The 16931-nt window shown below is 50.5% G+C and overlaps 1 protein-coding gene across 1 annotated transcript; it reads right to left on the reverse strand.

The window, feature by feature from the left end:
- Positions 1–10645: 10645 nt before the first annotated feature.
- LOC135889433 (TLC domain-containing protein 5-like) lies at positions 10646–14179 on the reverse strand. The gene is made up of 2 exons (XM_065417305.1): positions 13981–14179; positions 10646–11184 (listed from the first exon to the last, which is right to left on the reverse strand). Exons 1-2 carry the CDS (start codon positions 14177–14179, stop codon positions 10646–10648), a joined length of 738 nt encoding a protein of 245 aa, XP_065273377.1.
- Between the last annotated feature and the right edge of the window lie 2752 nt (positions 14180–16931).

A 16931-nucleotide genomic window follows, 5' to 3' on the forward strand; every position in this document is an offset into this window, starting at 1 on the left:
CCTAGGACAGGGCAGGGAGACAGAGAAAGATTAGTTAATCTAGTCACATGCAAAGTCAATTGGCTCCATCACATCATTTCCAGACTTACCACTAAGTTGCTCTGACGACTCCTCTGTATAAATTAGTATTTTCTGCTGCTTGTTATAACAAATTATTTTGAAGGCACCTGCTGCCATAGCACCCGAGCATGCAGCAAATCCTATTAGAGCTGCCACCTTCTCTCCTCCCCTGCCTCAGACAGAGCCATTTTACTCGGGTAAGGCACCATCGCAGGCAATGGGATAGAATACAATAAGTAGCAGCCTCACCAGCTCTCAAATTGCTTCCCATAAGAGGGTCAGCATCATAATCTCCATTTTTCAGATGGGGATCCTGAGCTACAGAGTGGTGATGTGAATTACCCCAGGTCACACTGTGACGCATCGGCAAGGTTTGGAATGTAAGGTCTCTTGCCTCCCAATTCTGGAACAGGCTACCATCTACTGCCAGGGAACCCTCCGTGACTCTGTTAGGAGGAAGCCTGTCTGAAAGAAGTGTGTCCTGCAGAGAACCCCGAAGGTGATGAGAATTAGACCCACTAGGAGTGAATTCCAGTGGCTGGCCCAATATTGAGAAAGCAGCCCATGGGGAGTGCCAGCTGAAGCAACCTCACCAGTCTTACCTGTTGTGGGGAGGTGTGTTGTGAGAGATGCTCTTCTAGGCCACTAGATCCTAGCCCAGTTGGGTCCTTAAAGACCAGGACTTGGAAATGGACCCATTATCAGACTGGCAGCCAGAGTAGAGTGCAGAGCACGGGTGGGATGTGTTCTCAGCCATCTACTCTACCTAGCTGGCAGGCTGCTGCATTCTGAAAAAGTTTTAAGACTGAGCTCTAAGTACGAGAGTCATCCCTGGGCCTCAACTCTTCTTCTCCTCCCGTGCCTTCTGCGTCTGAAAGGTCTGCCCGTCGCATCACCTGCCCTGCTTTGTAACATTGCTCATGGAGGGCAGCATCTCAATTCCACCTCTGCCGGAACAAGAGAAATATTTTGCACTCCTACAGGACTTGCCACCCGAGGAGTGCTGCCTGTCACAAACATTAAGCAGGCCTTCCAACACCTCAGCGAGTGAGCGTTACAATACCCATTTCCAGATGTGTACACAGGATACAAAGACATGGGCAAGAATTTCACCTGACCCCTATAATCTCCTTCCACTTTGACTATTGGACCACCTTTCCCTTTTGAGTCCTAGTTCTCCACATGCCAGCACACCCCCTTTTCTCACATACGTAAAGAAGTCTGACCACATCACCCCACTTCTGACAACCGGTTCCCCCTTCATCTCAGGGCACAGTTCAAAATTGCTCATCTATTTGAAAACCCTCTACCAGATCTTCTCTGCTACTCACCTCGGTTCAGCTAGCACCCGGCCTCTTCTGTCTCTTCAGCACTGCTGGCATGAGCTCCTGCCATCTGGAGCAGCCTCCCAGGATCGCTTCGCCAATTCTCTATCTAGCTTCAAATCTCATCTAAAGATACCCGTGTTTTCCTTTGCCCTCTTTGACTGCTGTGGGTTTTTCCCTCCCTCTGATATTTAATGGTAATTTTGCAAAACTAAAGCATTTCCTGGATACTTTGTGTGAAAGATGCTCAACAAAACAAAGCTGCCTTTTAAAACATTATAATTACAGATTTTTCTTTAAACACACACACTCCACATGCGTAACTTCATAGGTACCAACATGCTGTTTAAGCCTCTCCTTTCGTGGTGTAGAAAGTAAGCTCTGTTTTAAGAGCAGCTTACAATTATTGTGCACTGCCATAGCTGGTGGTGGTCATATAAGGCAGCACTTGAACGGCGAACAATCTGTGTGATCCTACCCCCAGCCCAGTTATCCCTCCTTATTTGTATTACAATAGCTCTGAGGGGCCACAGTCAGGTGCTGTACAGACAAGAATACAGTCTCTCCCCCAGAGAATATACAATCTAAGTGCATGACAGAAAGCAACAGGTGGATGAGAGATAAACAGCATGGAGCAGAAAGTAAGTAATAATAATACATACTTGTCTAGTATAACTCTTATCAGTAGATCTCAAAGTTTAACATAAGAAGGAAACATCTCAACTCACCCCTGCTTACCCATCCTGCTCACTGCACCCAAAAACCTCTCACATTGGTTCTTCCTGTGACCCTGAACCCACAATCCTTTGCAACCCCCAAAGCATTGAGAGGATAATATGGATATAAGGAATAGCCAACATGGATTTGTCAAGAACAAATCATGACAAACCAACCTAACTTCTCTCTTTGACAGAGTTACTGGTCAAGTAGACGGCAGAAAGCTGCAGACGAGATATATCTGGATTTTACTTAGGGGGTTGACAAAGTGCCACATGAAATTCTCATTAGCAAACTAGGGAAATGTGCTCTAAATGAAACTACTGTCAGGTGAGCACACAACTTGTTGAAAGACCATACTCAAAAAGTAGATCAACTGTTTGCTGTCAAACTGGGGGAAGGAACCAAAGGGGGACTCAACAGGGGTCAGAATTAGGTCCAGTACTGTTCAATATTTTCATTAATGCCTTAAATAACAGAGTGGAGAGTACACTTACAAAATTTACAGATGACAGCAAGCTGGGATTTCTCCCATTGACAATCCAGGCCTAAGTGACTTAGAATCATAGAAGATTAGGGTTGGAAGGGACCTCAGGAGGTCATCTAGTCCAACCCCCTGCTCAAAGCAGGACCAACACCCAACTAAATCATCCTTGATTTGGCCAAAGTGTCACAGAGATTGCGTGGAGGAGTCAGGAATTGACACTGGATCTCCTGAATCCCAGGCCAGTACTGTAACCAGAAGAAAGTCCTTCCTCTTCAGGACAAAATATATCATACCAGGGCTCCATCTCCCTACTGCTGCTCTCCCGCCTCACCACAACATCCTCCAATTTACTTTACATTCAGTCTAAACTCAAAATGTTAGAGGGTGAAGGAGAGTTCACAGTTTTTGTCTCTCCATCTGTTATAGCAGGAGCTAGGGTGACCAGATGTCCTGATTTTATAGGGACAGTACCGATTTTGGAGGCTTTGTCTTATATAGGCACCTATTACCCCCCACCCCGTCCCGATTTTTCACACTTGCTATCTGGTCACCCTAGCAGGAGCAAATGTCTGATCCAAAGTCTTGGGAATAAATGGGTGCTCCTGTTTCTTTTGAATGGGGCAGGTAGCTAGCACTCCGAGATATTGCTGAGGGAAAGGGGGTAGAGAGCTGGGATTAGTGGGGGCCGAAAAAACTCTAGTGGCACAAGGCAGGACTTGTCCATCTAGTTTGAGTCTGAATCTTAGCTCAGAGACCAGGGCTCATGCTTTCCCTACATGACATGGAAAACAGCAGAGGGGGCAAGAGAGGAATGAGACAAAATCGCACAGAAAGTTGAGGAAGGAATCTTCAGGGCATGAATCGCCTTTGGGGCCAGCCCAGAGCCTATGTAAAGACCAGCACTGAATAGAGCGAAATAAATGTCATTCCCAGAGGCAGCCTGCCACGCGGGAAGCTGGCCAATACCATTCGGATCGTCCTAGCACCAGGCTGAGCCAGAGGATGCAGCCAAAATAATACATCGGGCAGGGAACACAGCACAGGCAGGCGGCACCTGATGAGCCTCTGAATAAGCAGGACATTGAAATAACATCCCGACCCGCTGAGCTAGGAGAGAGTTTAGGAGCAGCTGATCACTGTATCCTGCGTGGTGCAAGGGGGAGCAGAGCTGGATCTCCTTTCTCTCTCCACCCCGGGGGGCTCCCCAGTCTCAAAAGGAAGCAGCTCCCAATGGCGAGGGTCTCTTCCCCTATCCTGTACTAACCAGAGCTGAGAGAGATGGGCAGCTCCTTATTGCCACCCTGAGCCCGAGCAGGATGAACTAGTGTGCGCCTCCCTTGGTCCGGAGAGATGGGGACCCCCGTGCGCCCCCTTGAGCCGGAGAGCTGGGGACCCCCGTGCGCCCCCTTGAGCCGGAGAGCTGGGGACCCCCGTGCGCCCCCTTTAGTCTAGAGGGATGGGGGCCCCATGCACCCCCTTGGTCCGGAGAGATGGGGACCCCCGTGCACCCCCTTTAGTCGAGAGGGATGGGGCCCCCATGCACCCCTTGGTCCGGAGAGATGGGGCCCCCGTGCACCCCCTTGGTCCGGAGAGATGGGGCCCCCGTGCACCCCCTTGGTCCGGAGAGATGGGGACCCCCGTGCACCCCTTGGTCCGGAGAGATGGGGCCCCCGTGCGCTCCCTTTAGTCTAGAGGGATGGGGACCCCCGTGCGCCCCCTTTAGTCTAGAGGGATGGGGCCCCCCGTGCGTCCCTGGGTAGCTGAGTTCCATGCGCCCTTGTCCCGGGGCTGCCCGTGCGCCCCAGCTGGTCCGGAGAGTTGGGGAGTCCCGGGCGCGCCTGGCTAAGTTACCTGGCGAGAGCTCCAGGCCTCAGCCGGGATCCTGCTCAGTTCCTCCGCCCCTGTAAGCAAAGCGTTTCTCGGTAACAGGAACCACAGAGCGCCGCGCAGGAGGCTCCGGCAGCCGGCTGCTGACAGAGAGGATCTCGGTTTAGGGTCGCCTGCTGGTGGGGAGGACGGACGGCAGCACGGGGCCAGCTGAGCAGACAGTGGTGGGGAAAGAGAACAAACTCCCTCCAGACCCCTATGTACAGGGGGGGATTTATTTATTTTTTGGCGAGGGAGGGGCAAGAAACACAACCACCCCTCATCTGCCCTTGCCCGCAGTCTCTCCCAGCGCACAGGAGAAGAGGCTGTGACTTATATTGGCATGATGTATATTACAGTTCTAGCACCCCAAAGACACCCCCTCTCCGAATCAGGGCCTTGTTGTACTAGGCCGTGGAGGAAGCCATCCCCAGGCACAAAAGGAGGCAGGGAAAGAGAATTACTTAACCCACTCCACTCTATGTGCAGATCCACAGCGTGGGGAAGGAGGGACCACTAACTCCCACCTATATGCAATACACTGACCTAGTGAATGGCTGCATTACTGTCTCACCGGTGGGGGAACTCTGCATCAGCTCAGATAGCTGATGTTTGCCAGAAGCTGGGAATGGGCGACAGGGGATGGATCACTTGATAATTACCTGTTCTGCTCATTCCCTCTGGGGCACCTGGCATTGGCCACTGTCGGTAGACAGGATACTGGGCTAGATGGACTTTTGGTCTGACCCAGTATGGCTGTTCTTATAGCAACGACCTCAGCTGTTAGTAGGGACGGTGCTAGTTCAATCCCAACAAAACAATATACAGCCACCGGTCCTTACACAACGATTGAGGCCAGAGGGGAAAGAGAGCCATACACCCTAACCCCAACGTCACGTGCCCAGATCTGGGGCAGCTGAGCATAACCCCCTTTCTCACCCTTCCTTCCCACAGAGATCCAGGCAGCACAGCACAAAGATCCATCCAGTGATTATAAAACCTAGAGTTTTGCTTTGACTGGAAGCTCTTGGGGCTGGGACTCCTTTTCTCCTTGATGTGTGAACAGCACCTAGCCCCACAGGGTGTGTCGACACGGTCCGTGGGATCCCGCACCACAGACTCAGTGTTTCCAAGCCCCCATCTATACTGCATCGTAAACCTAGGCTTACAGCTGCTAGATCTGGAACTCACAGCCTTGCAAACAGGCCCCTACTGCACTAGGCAGATCTGCTGCTGTAGTTCTGCAGCTTTAACTGCATCCACACTGCAAAATAATAGGGCTTGGACCTACATATGTAGACTATCAGGGTTGGAAGGGACCTCAAGAGGTCATTTAGTCCAACCCCCAGCACAAAGCAGGACCAATCCCCAATTTTTTTTATTCCCCCCTCCCAGATTAAATTTACAACCCTGGCTTTAGCAGGCCAATGCTCAAACCACTGAGCTATCCCTCCCCCCACACAGCAGGACTCGGGGTCTGATGACTTCCCCACCTCCTTACTCAACCTGGGTCCTGTGGGCTTGCTGACCTGAGTCAGCCTGATTTGTGTGTGGAGAAAGGACGACTTGGGTTCAAACCTGAATCAGAGCCCAGACTTGGTGTGCAGTGTACACAGACCCATAGAGCCCTGAGCGGGGAGGGGAAGGGGCAGTAGATGATCCTACAATACATGTAAGTTATTATAATGTAGATCATCTGCCTCTTCAGGGGATACAACCATGAAGGTTGCTGTACTAAAGGGTCTCCTTTGTATTAGGTTGTGAAAATGGTGAACATTGCAATTTTTTTTTTTAAACCACGCTGAAGAACCCACAACATCACTGCACCCACAAACTCCTCCTCAGGGTAGGGTGTATGTTTCATGAAGGAGAGCGAGATGAAAGCGGTCCCCCCACATCTGCCACAAGAGAGAAACATTTATCAAGCTTTACCTAATGATACATGTAAGGCTGGCCAGGTGTGGTTTGTGCTGTAGAGCATGGCTCAGTTCCCATCTGCACTGTGCCGTGCATTATGTATCACTCAAACTTGGCTTTCTGGTAGATCAGGTATAGGCTCCTGTTACTTCAAGCAGCTCGTAGTTTAGGGGTGAGGAAACTAAACCTCCCCTGCAAGGGAACCAACTTACTTTTCCCATACAGCTTTTTCCTACATGCTTGAGCCTTTGCTGCCGTAGGCAAGGCCAGTACAGACCCTAGGCTCAAATCCTGTTTGAGAAACTATAACAAAACTAGCAGAATCAAGACATTTGATCTGCTGCTACCAGTACCATGGGTTGCAAGAATCAGTGTTGACAGCCACAGCCTAGGAAGTCTCAGTGCATTGCTTTGGAGGACTCAAGGAGGAAGACAACAGCACTATGACTGGCGGTAATACAGCAGTGTTAAGGGCCCAACTGAGATCAAGGCCCCCTATCAGCCCCGGTGCTGCAGATAGAATCTTACGAGACAGGACAGACACAGGACATTTTATACCTACGCAGGGGAGAATTCAATTTTTGATTTTTTAAAAATAATTTCAACAGATGTTTATTTTTAAGCATGAATTTACATTTTCACAGTTGTACAAAGTTATGATTAAGTTTTTTATGTTTATCAAATGTTCACAGTTGCAGGAAATTAGGAGGAATATTTTAATAGATGATGAGATTCAACAAGTGAACGCTTTATAACAGGTAAAACACAAATGGTCAATATCCCATCAAAACATACAAAGTAAACATCCTTAAATTAAGCTCTGAAAAGTTCTCAAGCAGCATTTCTCTTACTTTGCCTATCTATAAATTGATTATTATGGATGGAAATGTCAGCTTTGGTGTAGTCAGTGAAATTGAAATTTACCAATAAAAATCTAGTTCTTCCAAGCCTAATTATACTCATTTTATAGATGGGGAAACTCAGGCACAGAGAACAAGTAACTTGCCCAGTGTCCCATGGGAAGTGTGTGGCAGAGCCAGAAATTGAACCCAGATCTCTAGAGTCCCAGGACAGTCATTTCATCAGTAGACTGTCCTTCAACCTACATTTTAAACTTTTTTCATAATACCAGTTAGCATGAGGGTTGTAACATGCACAGTAATAGAACACTAGATTTGTTAGCCTGCATGACTTATAAATCTCAAAGATACTTCTTGTCAAACAGTGAGAAATGTTTATGGGTTGGCCCCCCTCAAATTACAAGCCGAGTTAGTTGAAGATTTCTGGGCACTTCCTTTTGATAAAGAGCCTGTAGTTTTATCTGCCACGTATCCCATTGTTCTGGGGACCCGCTTGTTTTTATTAAGGATCAAATCACTCAAAACAATAGCACATTTAATAGTTTTGAAATCACTATCAGATCCATCAGTAATTGCTAGTTCGGGAAAGGGATGGTGTATTACGAGACTTCACCATCTTCTTACACCTGCAAGAGAATATGGAGAACTATAAAGGGCTGCTAGCACGAGGACATTGGGACACAAAGGCCTCTCACATAGTCTCTCTTTTTAATGTTAATTGAGTGTCCCTTCCAAAGCATTTTACCAGGTTTTCCTAAAAAACAGCCACCTCTGGGTTGGAAGTCAGCAGTGGACCACAGGGCACAGTCAGAAGAAGAAGGGAATTTTAGAAGACCTCTGCTTTAGGCAAAGAGCCATATGACCTTTCCTGCCCAGCAAGAACCTCAGTTTAAAGGTCTCATCTAAGACTCCCCCCAAAACCTATACACACACTGCATAGTACTTGCTCTAAGAACCGTATTGGCCCTGCTGAGGAACGAGTCTAGGTGTCCCAAAGCTGATTGTAAGAGGACTACCTCCTCTGTCCTTTGGGTGACCAAAAACAGGCTGGATGCTTCCTAGTTTTATAACCACCTGTTTTGTCCCCTCCACCCGTTCATCACTACAGCAACATACAAGTGGACACTTTAGACCACTCTCTGGAGCGTGAGACACAAACGTCTCCTTGCTTGAGATCCTGTATCCCTTGGACCCGCCCAACTTTTCCTCTTGCACTTCCTTCTTCTCCTTTAGCTCTTCCCAGTTGATGGTTCTGATTAGCTCATCGGCCTCCTGCCTAATTAAGCCATTGAGCACCCATCTTCCAATCAAGTCCACACCCGGGGGGGGGGAGGGAGGGGAAATAGCAAATACCATAGTGGTCAGAGTGCTAGCGCTTGGCTCCTAGTCCTCTCTCACACAGAGGCTTTGGCCATTAAGCCATACCCTACAGACCTGGACCCAAAGCGGTTCCGGAGTACAGCAGCTAGAAGGTCAAGGCAATGCATTTGCTTTAGGAAAGAGGTCAGCAAGCAAGCCCCAACTTGAGTCACAGCAGTACTGGGTCCTACCATCCCATCCCACGTTTAAAGAGAGACTGTACACAGCAAATTTATGCTACAAAAGACGGTCACTTTATTACAAATCTTATCAGCCTGAAGCATTAATAATCAAACTCAGGCAAGGAGTTCATGCCTCATGCTAGTCTGTCCCACAACCTTAGCATAGCCAAGGACTCCGGCTGACTTGCGTGTGTATTTCCTTGAAGATTCCATTTGTATTTCCAGCCATAACGCAGTCAGAATAAATTTAACCACCTTTGAGGCTGCACCTTCTCTTGCTTTTCCTTCCAATTCCCCTTCATTTTTCATCTCTCCTTGCAACGGCAGGTTTCCTTCCTGCCCCCACATGAGATTCTCCCCCCCCCATTACTCTCCTTCACTGCCCCACCTCTCACACATGTGCATTCCCCATCCCCCAGTCACCTGAGTGCACCATTTCCCCCACCCTCAACCCCAAGGCAGATAACAGCGCAAAGAGGGGCAACCACAATAGGCTCCGAATAAGGGGGTGAGGGGTAGAAGATCCTTGATCACCACAGGAGCTATATTCCCCACTATAGTCATTCATCCTGCCTTCAAACGCCCCCAACAGCAGTGACACCATGGCTTTGATAGAGCAGGGGGAAGGCTCACCCTCCCCAGCCTGATGAAATTTCAGAGGGGGCAGGGAAATCAACCTAGGTAGCCTGAGGCCAACACCTGGCCATTCGTCAGGAGAGGTTTTACAGCAGAGCTGAAACGGGAGCTGCTGTCTCCGGCATAGTGCAATCCACACAGTAAAGCCAGAGGGAAATCAAGTGCAAATGCAGGGAGATTAAAACATACTGGAGCCCACTGCGACAGATCCAGGGAAGGGCCCGGGAAGGGGCACTGCATTAAAGCCTACACACTTGCACACAGACATGTAACTGTCACACCTGCAACACAGTGTCTGGTTTTCATGTGACTTTAGCACTAACGAAGGATTCTGGCTTCACACCTCAGGAGATGGTTCATGTGCAGAGCAAGTATGGCATCGGGACAAGATTCTCCTCTATTATCCTTCCCCTGAAAGGATCCCTTTAGCAGCAGGGTGAGGGGTGGGTTTCAGTCTCCATAGCCCCTTCAGTCCATTGTCTTGCATTGCCGAGATGGCCAACGAGAACCACTCCATCGGAACACCTCTCTATAAAGAAGTGCACTGAGCAGATGGGCCCAATTCTGATCCCACTTTTGCTAGTGCAACGCCAGAGTAACTCCACTGAAGTTACATTGCTACAAATAAGACCAGAATTGTGTTGTGTGAGGGTATAAATACCAATAGCAGAAGCAAGATTAAGGGGGAAGAGGCATTTCATGAAAAGCAACCAGGCAAAGACATTGCCTCAGTTATTAGCCCAACTACAGTCCCATCCCTTCAAAAAACAACTTTGCTTCTAAAGATACCAGGCTCAACCACAATAAATACTTGGCATTCGTGCAGTGCCTCTCGTCCAAGTGTGCATTATGTTATTGCGTAGCTTGGGAAAGACTCCCCACAGACCTACTGCCTCTGAGAAGGAAGTTGGAGTTACAAAATGTGCCCGGACTGTGCAGTTTGCCTGGAGCAGACTGAACAGCTCGAGCGGTATCTAGCCTCCCTTTTGAGACCGCATCAGTGATGGAGAAGTTAGTACCGTCACACCCTTCTGTAGGATTCCCCATCAGCATTTGCTAGACACCTGCAGCATCATCTGATTCCGGCTCATCCAGCTCGTGACAACCAATACTAAACGGTCCATTTCACATTATTGCTGGTGTTGAACAGTTCTCGCTCTCAGAACTCGACTGCCCAGGCCAGGATTCCCAGTCCCTTATTGCCAGGTTAGCTACATTAGTCCATTCAGCACAAGGTTAATGAGGTGTCAGATGCCCATTGGTTTTCAGGGGCATGTCCCCGCCGCTCACACTCCTCCAGATATGGTACTTTTTCAACACTTTCCTCCTAGCGAAGCTGCAGATTTCGATCATGAACCCCAGGGACACTATGTACATAGCCAGGCCTCCAGCCTTGAGTAGCCATATGGGGCTGGAGGAGACGATCACAGAATACATGATTTGGCCTCCCACCCCAATCCGCAGCACCATAAAGAGAGCCACAAAGGAGACATCCACCACTTCCCCAATGAAGCTGCAGTAGTGCCCGGTTTCCCGCAGGAACCAGCGGGCCTGCAGCAGCGGGTTGGTGATCTCGCTGACGAAGACAATGGCATTGATTTCGGTGGCTGACTTGCCGAGCCCCAGCACGAGAACCATGCCACAAATACTCAGCGTGTGATGAGACAGCATGAGATCTCCTTCTGTCTTGAAGTACATGCACCAGCTGAGGTCAAAGATAAAGTAACCCAAGGTAAGGCACAGCACACGGACCTGGAGAGGCGTGTTTGGCGTCCCTGAAAGGAAAGACATGTGCATTAAACTGAAAAGAGATTCTCCTAAGGGCTCCATTTCTAAAAGGAAAGCTACACAATGGACACATAGTAATACAGTTCACCAGACTATGAAAAAGAGTGGCTGATCACTCAGTAGATCTGCTCTCTGGGTGTATGCAGAGTCCGAGCTGCCAACTTGAGTGCGTAAGACACTCTTCCCCCAGATTTACTACTCCTGAATTCCATTATCACAGCAGAGACTACGCAGCTCAAAGAGAGCTGAAGTCGGCTCTGCCTCGTGCATCGTTAGTAGAACAGTTAGCTTTGCAACTGGAGAGAAGGTATATTCTGCCAATGCAACAACATAGGTGTAACTGAAGGCAAAATCTCCAATGCACAAGTCAGAAAGAACCCAGCTTGACTCTCAGATCTCAGGTTAAGTCTGCAGGCAGCTGGCAGGTAGAAAGATATTTTACCTTGTAAACTTAGCAAGTATGACTAGGAATCTTTGAAAGACAATGACCTTAAATAAATAAAGCAAGACAAAACCAAGCGAAGGACCCAAACGGTCCTCTAATCCTGGGCTTGTTGGATGGGAGGGATTTTGTCCATCAAGAGCCCTCCCCCACACACAGTCCCCTTTCCCCATTTCTACAGTCCCAAGTGTATAGCCCTAAACGTCTACCGTGCTGCACGCACTAATGGTAGCAGATGTTTCTGGGTCAAATTGAGAAGGCACAGGCTGAAGAGGGGGAATGGAGGAATGCAGTAGCCCATGGGTTCCTTTAGGCCACTTAGCAGCCCAGGATGGACTCTTAAGGGACTACCAGACAGAACACCTGTGGTGCCATATGCTATGGACCCAACTCCTCCCATCCCTGGCATACCCACAGAGCCCTATGCGATGTTTGTGCTGGGGATTTCTTCCCTGGCAAGGTGTGGGATATGAATGGCCTCTAGAAGCCGGCTTGGAAAGATCAGATTTTTAATCCGTAAATGTCGATTTCACTGTACACACACAAACCAGTGGCGTAGCCAGCTTTTAAGAGGAGGGGGAGCAAACCTAAAAAAGGCGCCCCCCCTTGGCTCCTCCTCTGGCCACGCCCCCCCCTTGGCTCCTCCTCCGGCTGCACCGCTGACCGCCCCTCCCTCCCCGCTCCTCCGGCCACCATGCTGCGCCCCCCGCCCTCCGGCTGCGGGGCCGGGCCGCACGCTGCGCCCCCCTGCTCCTCCGGCTGCGTGCCCGCCGCACCCCCATGGCTGCCAGCCGGGCTGCGGGCTGCCAGCCTGCGCCCCCCCTGCTCCTCCGGCCACAGCTGCCGGCCGCCATGCTGCGCCCCCCTGCTCCTCCGGCCACAGCTGCCGGCCACCATGCTGTGCCCCCCTGCTCCTTCGGCCGTGCTGCGGGTGGCCAGCCTGTGCCCCCCCCCCGCTCCTCCGGCCGGCGGCCACCTTTGGAAAGGCGCTGCTTTTGGGGAAAGGGGTGAGGGGAAGCGGCTGCTTCCCCTGCACCCCGCTAGCTACGCTACTGACCCACCAAAATTTTTTCATCAATAATAATTGAAATTTACAGATAAGGAAAGCAAGAAAAACGCTGCTTGAGAACTTGTTAGAGTCAAAATCCAGTGATTTAAACTTCTGAAATAATTGGCTGGTTACAAATGGACCAGTGAATGAATAGTTCAATCAACAAATCATTTCTGGATTTAGGATATTTATTTTTTGTATCTTGACATGGGACATGGACACTTTGTGCTTTTTGCAGTATTGTTGTAGTCATGTTGGTCCCAGGATACGACAGCCACAAGGGGGGGCGGGGGGGTGAGGGGATATCTTTTATTGGACCAACTTCTGTTGGTGAAAGGTACAAGCTTTCAAGCTCCACAGAGCTCTTCTCCAGGTCTGTGGGCCCTTGAGCTCTATGGAGCCCAAAAGCTTGGCTCTTTTAACAACCAAAGTTGGCCCGAAAAAAGGTATTACCTCACCCACCTTGTCTCTCTCAGTTTGTGTTTTAACAACTTTAAAGCTTGAACTCTTTGAATCTCAACTTCTACTGTCATTAAATAATTATCTGACCTCCCTACATAGTTGCCCACCACTGTAAAAATTTAAAATTTATAAAAATACAAAAAAAGCTTAAAAATGAACCATCGATATTACCCACCAAAATTAATCAACACTGAATTCTACCAAGCCTATTTATAAGCCACCAAAGCAGCAGGGTTGCGCATGGGGGAGGGCAGAGTCTATCCCCACTAGAAAGCTCTCTCAGTTTAGGGGCCTGATACTTTAAGTGACAGTCAGGCATTGTCCTCACGCTAACAGCAGGAACCCCACTGACTTCCAGAGGATGAGCGAGACATGCAGGATGAAGTCAGAAATGGGAATAAAGAAAAGAGTTTATTTATTCTTGATGAAGTCTAGAAATGTGCACAGCACTTTGCCCAACAACTTAGCCAAGGCCCTGCCCCAAGGAATTTCATCATACTGCTAAGTACAACAGGGGGAAACAGTTAAAAACAAAAAGAAAAGAAAGAAAGCCTGAGTGTGGGGATAGGCAGTCAGGGATTGCAAGAAAGAGAGATGGGTCTCAAGAAGGTCACAGGGGCTTGACCTACAGGCAGGCAAAGAAAACGCGGCTCCAAGCGTAGATGGGAGCATGAAAGAGGAAGACCTGGTGTAGACAGCAAGAGATAGCAAAGGGAGCTCTAAGGAGAGAGAACTAATCCTCCTGCACCAATCACAGGTAGGACAGAGACACTGCCTCTTTTCAGTGAGAAGATCACTTGTCCCAGGGCAAAACTCCACCAAACATACCTGTGTGAGTTAGAGGCCAGGGGCCATCGATAAAAGCAACGTAGCCAGAGAGGCAGGTGACAATGACCCCATGCATCAGAGTGACCAGCCGGCAACTCCACTCGTAAGTACGGTGCTTATTCCAATAGCAGAAACAGGCGTAGAGGGAGAGCCAGGCAGTCAGGCTGCAGGTCACCTGGAAAATGACGGAGAGCATCATCCTAGAATGGACAGAGAAACAACACTACTGGTGAAGTAATCCGTCTAAAAAGATCCCCACCGTCACAGTTAGCACTGATCAGCACCAGCTGCTGCACCCAAGGACTCCGATGGAAAAGACACACAGAACCATCCTCAACCCTGTACTTTCGTCATCACACCCAACCTTTTTGCCCCCCCACATAGGCACGTTTGCCAATCAGCTTCTCCACAGGCCCGTTCAGGTTACTGAAATTTAAAGAGGTTTCACAAACAAGCACCTCACCCATTTCAAGCTGGCAAACAGAGGCATGGAAGACGGACACAAAATCCCCGTCCCTGCTCGCATCATATCTTGATGGTGTTGCTGCCCCTTTTTTGGCATGGCAGAGCCAAGTGCTCAACACATGGCTGCGGGTTTATTGGAGAAATCATTGTGTGTATGGGGAGGGCGCCTGGAAGCCATTCCACTAGGTACCGCACCAACCCACAAAGACGGTCCCTGCCCCAAAGAGTTTACACTCTAAGACTAGAGACTACGGGTGCCTACCACTGACAGGGAGAGCACAAGAAAATGACTTTTTTTTTTTTAAATTGATCCCATGAGACTCACCTTATCTCATCAATAGGAGGCAAAGCCAGATCCGCTACATCCAATGCCTAGACTTCCATCACTTGCCTTAAAGTCTATTAGTTGGCTGCTCTAACAGACCACGATCCTCTGTGGATCAGCCAGCATGTTGCATGAAAAGTAGCCGGGTGGGGATGGTTTGGAGAGGAGAGAAAAGGTTTAACTGCGACAATGAGATAACTAGCACTCTGCGCGATAGTAACCACGTCAGCACAAGCCACAGAAAAGCCCTAGGTAAGTGGAAGGGTGTGTAGGGCGATGGGGACACAAAGAGAGGAGATGGGAAGTCAGTGCATGGCTGGGGGCAGACCTATTCTAGGGAGTAGATAGCTTAGGGGGAGAGGCAATTCCTAGGGCTTTCCCCCTTTAGAGTGAGCACACAGTCACAGCAAGACACACCACCTGCTTAATCGGGCATTAAAAACTCCAGAGCCATCCCTGGGCCAGGGCACAGCGCAATGAGTTGAATGCCATTCCCCTACCCACCACCGCCCCCATTCCAGCTCCTGTTCATGGGGGGGGGGGGGGAGGAAGGCACATGGGGGACCTGATCCAATATCCAGTTATCTCCATCCTCCCCTGCTGCTGAGCCGGGGGAGGGATGGCAGCAGCAGCACACCCTGGTTAACTTACCAAGAGCCCAGGGGTGCCAGGAACCCAGCCGGGCTCCCCAGGGGACACAAGAGAGCTCCTGCCTAGGACAGGCGGGGGGCTCTGCGGGGGCAGCAGTGCAGAATCCCCACTCCCTAGAGAGCTCCAGGAGGGTCTGAGCCCCCAGCCAGGACACAGAGAGCGGCCGCTGGGAACCCCAGCTCTCTGGGAGAGAGCAGGAGTCTCTTCCAGGCAGCCCCAGGCATGGGTGCTGGAATTAGGGGTGCAGCCACACCCCCTGGCTGGAAGTGGTTCCCATCATACACAGGGTTTACAGTTTGGTTCAATGGCTCTCAGCACCCCCAGCCCCCTGCATGGCCTCTAAGGCGGGGAGCCCCCGCCCCCGGAGTGTGGGCTCCCCAGAAGTTACCTGGCTGGTCCAGCTGCCCCCCCTGCAGCTCAGGGCCGCCCTCTCCAGCGCTGCGCGTCCGGCCGCCGCTGGCCTCCAAAAGCCCCGGCGGGGCTCGCAGCTGGGAGGGAGGCGGCAGGGGCGGAGCTGGTGCAGACACAGGTTTTCCCCACTCGGGTCAGCAGCTGCGGGCAGGGAGAACACAGCGGGGCAGCAAAGGGGCGGTCCTCTCCCGACCAGTAGGAATGGGGCTCGGGGGAGAACTCCCCCAACAGCTGCCGGGGGGGGGGGATTAGTTACACCCCCAAAGGGTGCCCAGATCCGGAGAGCGAGGAGCAAGACCGCGCCCCCATGTATTTATAGTGGGGAGGGGACGGGGAGAAGGACTAATCTCTATCCCCCCGCCTATCATGCTCAGATCTAGGGGTGCAGGCTTGGCAATCGGAGACACCCCCCCTTCACAGCTCAGAGGGGGAGTTCCCCTCCCTGCCCCCGCAGCTGCGATGGGGTTACCAGCTAATGCCCCCTTTGATCTGGCTTTATTTCGTGCGGTGTTTCTCATCCCTGCCAGGGGCAGGGCTTTGGGGTATGTTGTTTACTGGGCTACATGTGGGGCAGGAACTGGGCTGGGGATGGGGCAAGGAAAGTGACCTTCCCCTTGTCCTCTGCTCCACATCTCTCTCCAGCTCCCCCCATCCCAGTTTAGAAAGAGGGGGGCGAAACACACTGCTCATGGGTTTCAGAAAGGAGGTGGGGGTAGGCGGTGGAAGGAAAAGAAGGTGGAGAAGAAGAGACGGGGGAAGAATGCAGGGAGGGAGGAGTGAGAATGTATCTGCTCCTGGTGGAGGGGTGGGATCTATTGTTATTTTAATATGTTCCAGGAGAAAAACAGATGTAATCACTAGTTTGGTCTGGCTGGGGAGAGGAGGAACTGGGTCCATCCGCTGGACAGGCACTGGTTAGTGCTGGTCATTCATTTTGTCAAAACTCCTCCCCCCCCCCATGCCCCTGGTTACTATTATCTGACTGGCTTTCATACAGACCTTGGCCCTGGGTATTTCACAGGCAATGTGAACAGATGCCTGGATCCATAAGTAGTTTCCAAAGGGCCCCTCCAGCTTTCATGAGGATGTGTTGAAAACT

This window comes from Emys orbicularis, chromosome 15 (genome assembly GCF_028017835.1).
Source record: "Emys orbicularis isolate rEmyOrb1 chromosome 15, rEmyOrb1.hap1, whole genome shotgun sequence".
In the NCBI taxonomy this organism is placed as follows: Eukaryota; Metazoa; Chordata; order Testudines; family Emydidae; genus Emys; species Emys orbicularis.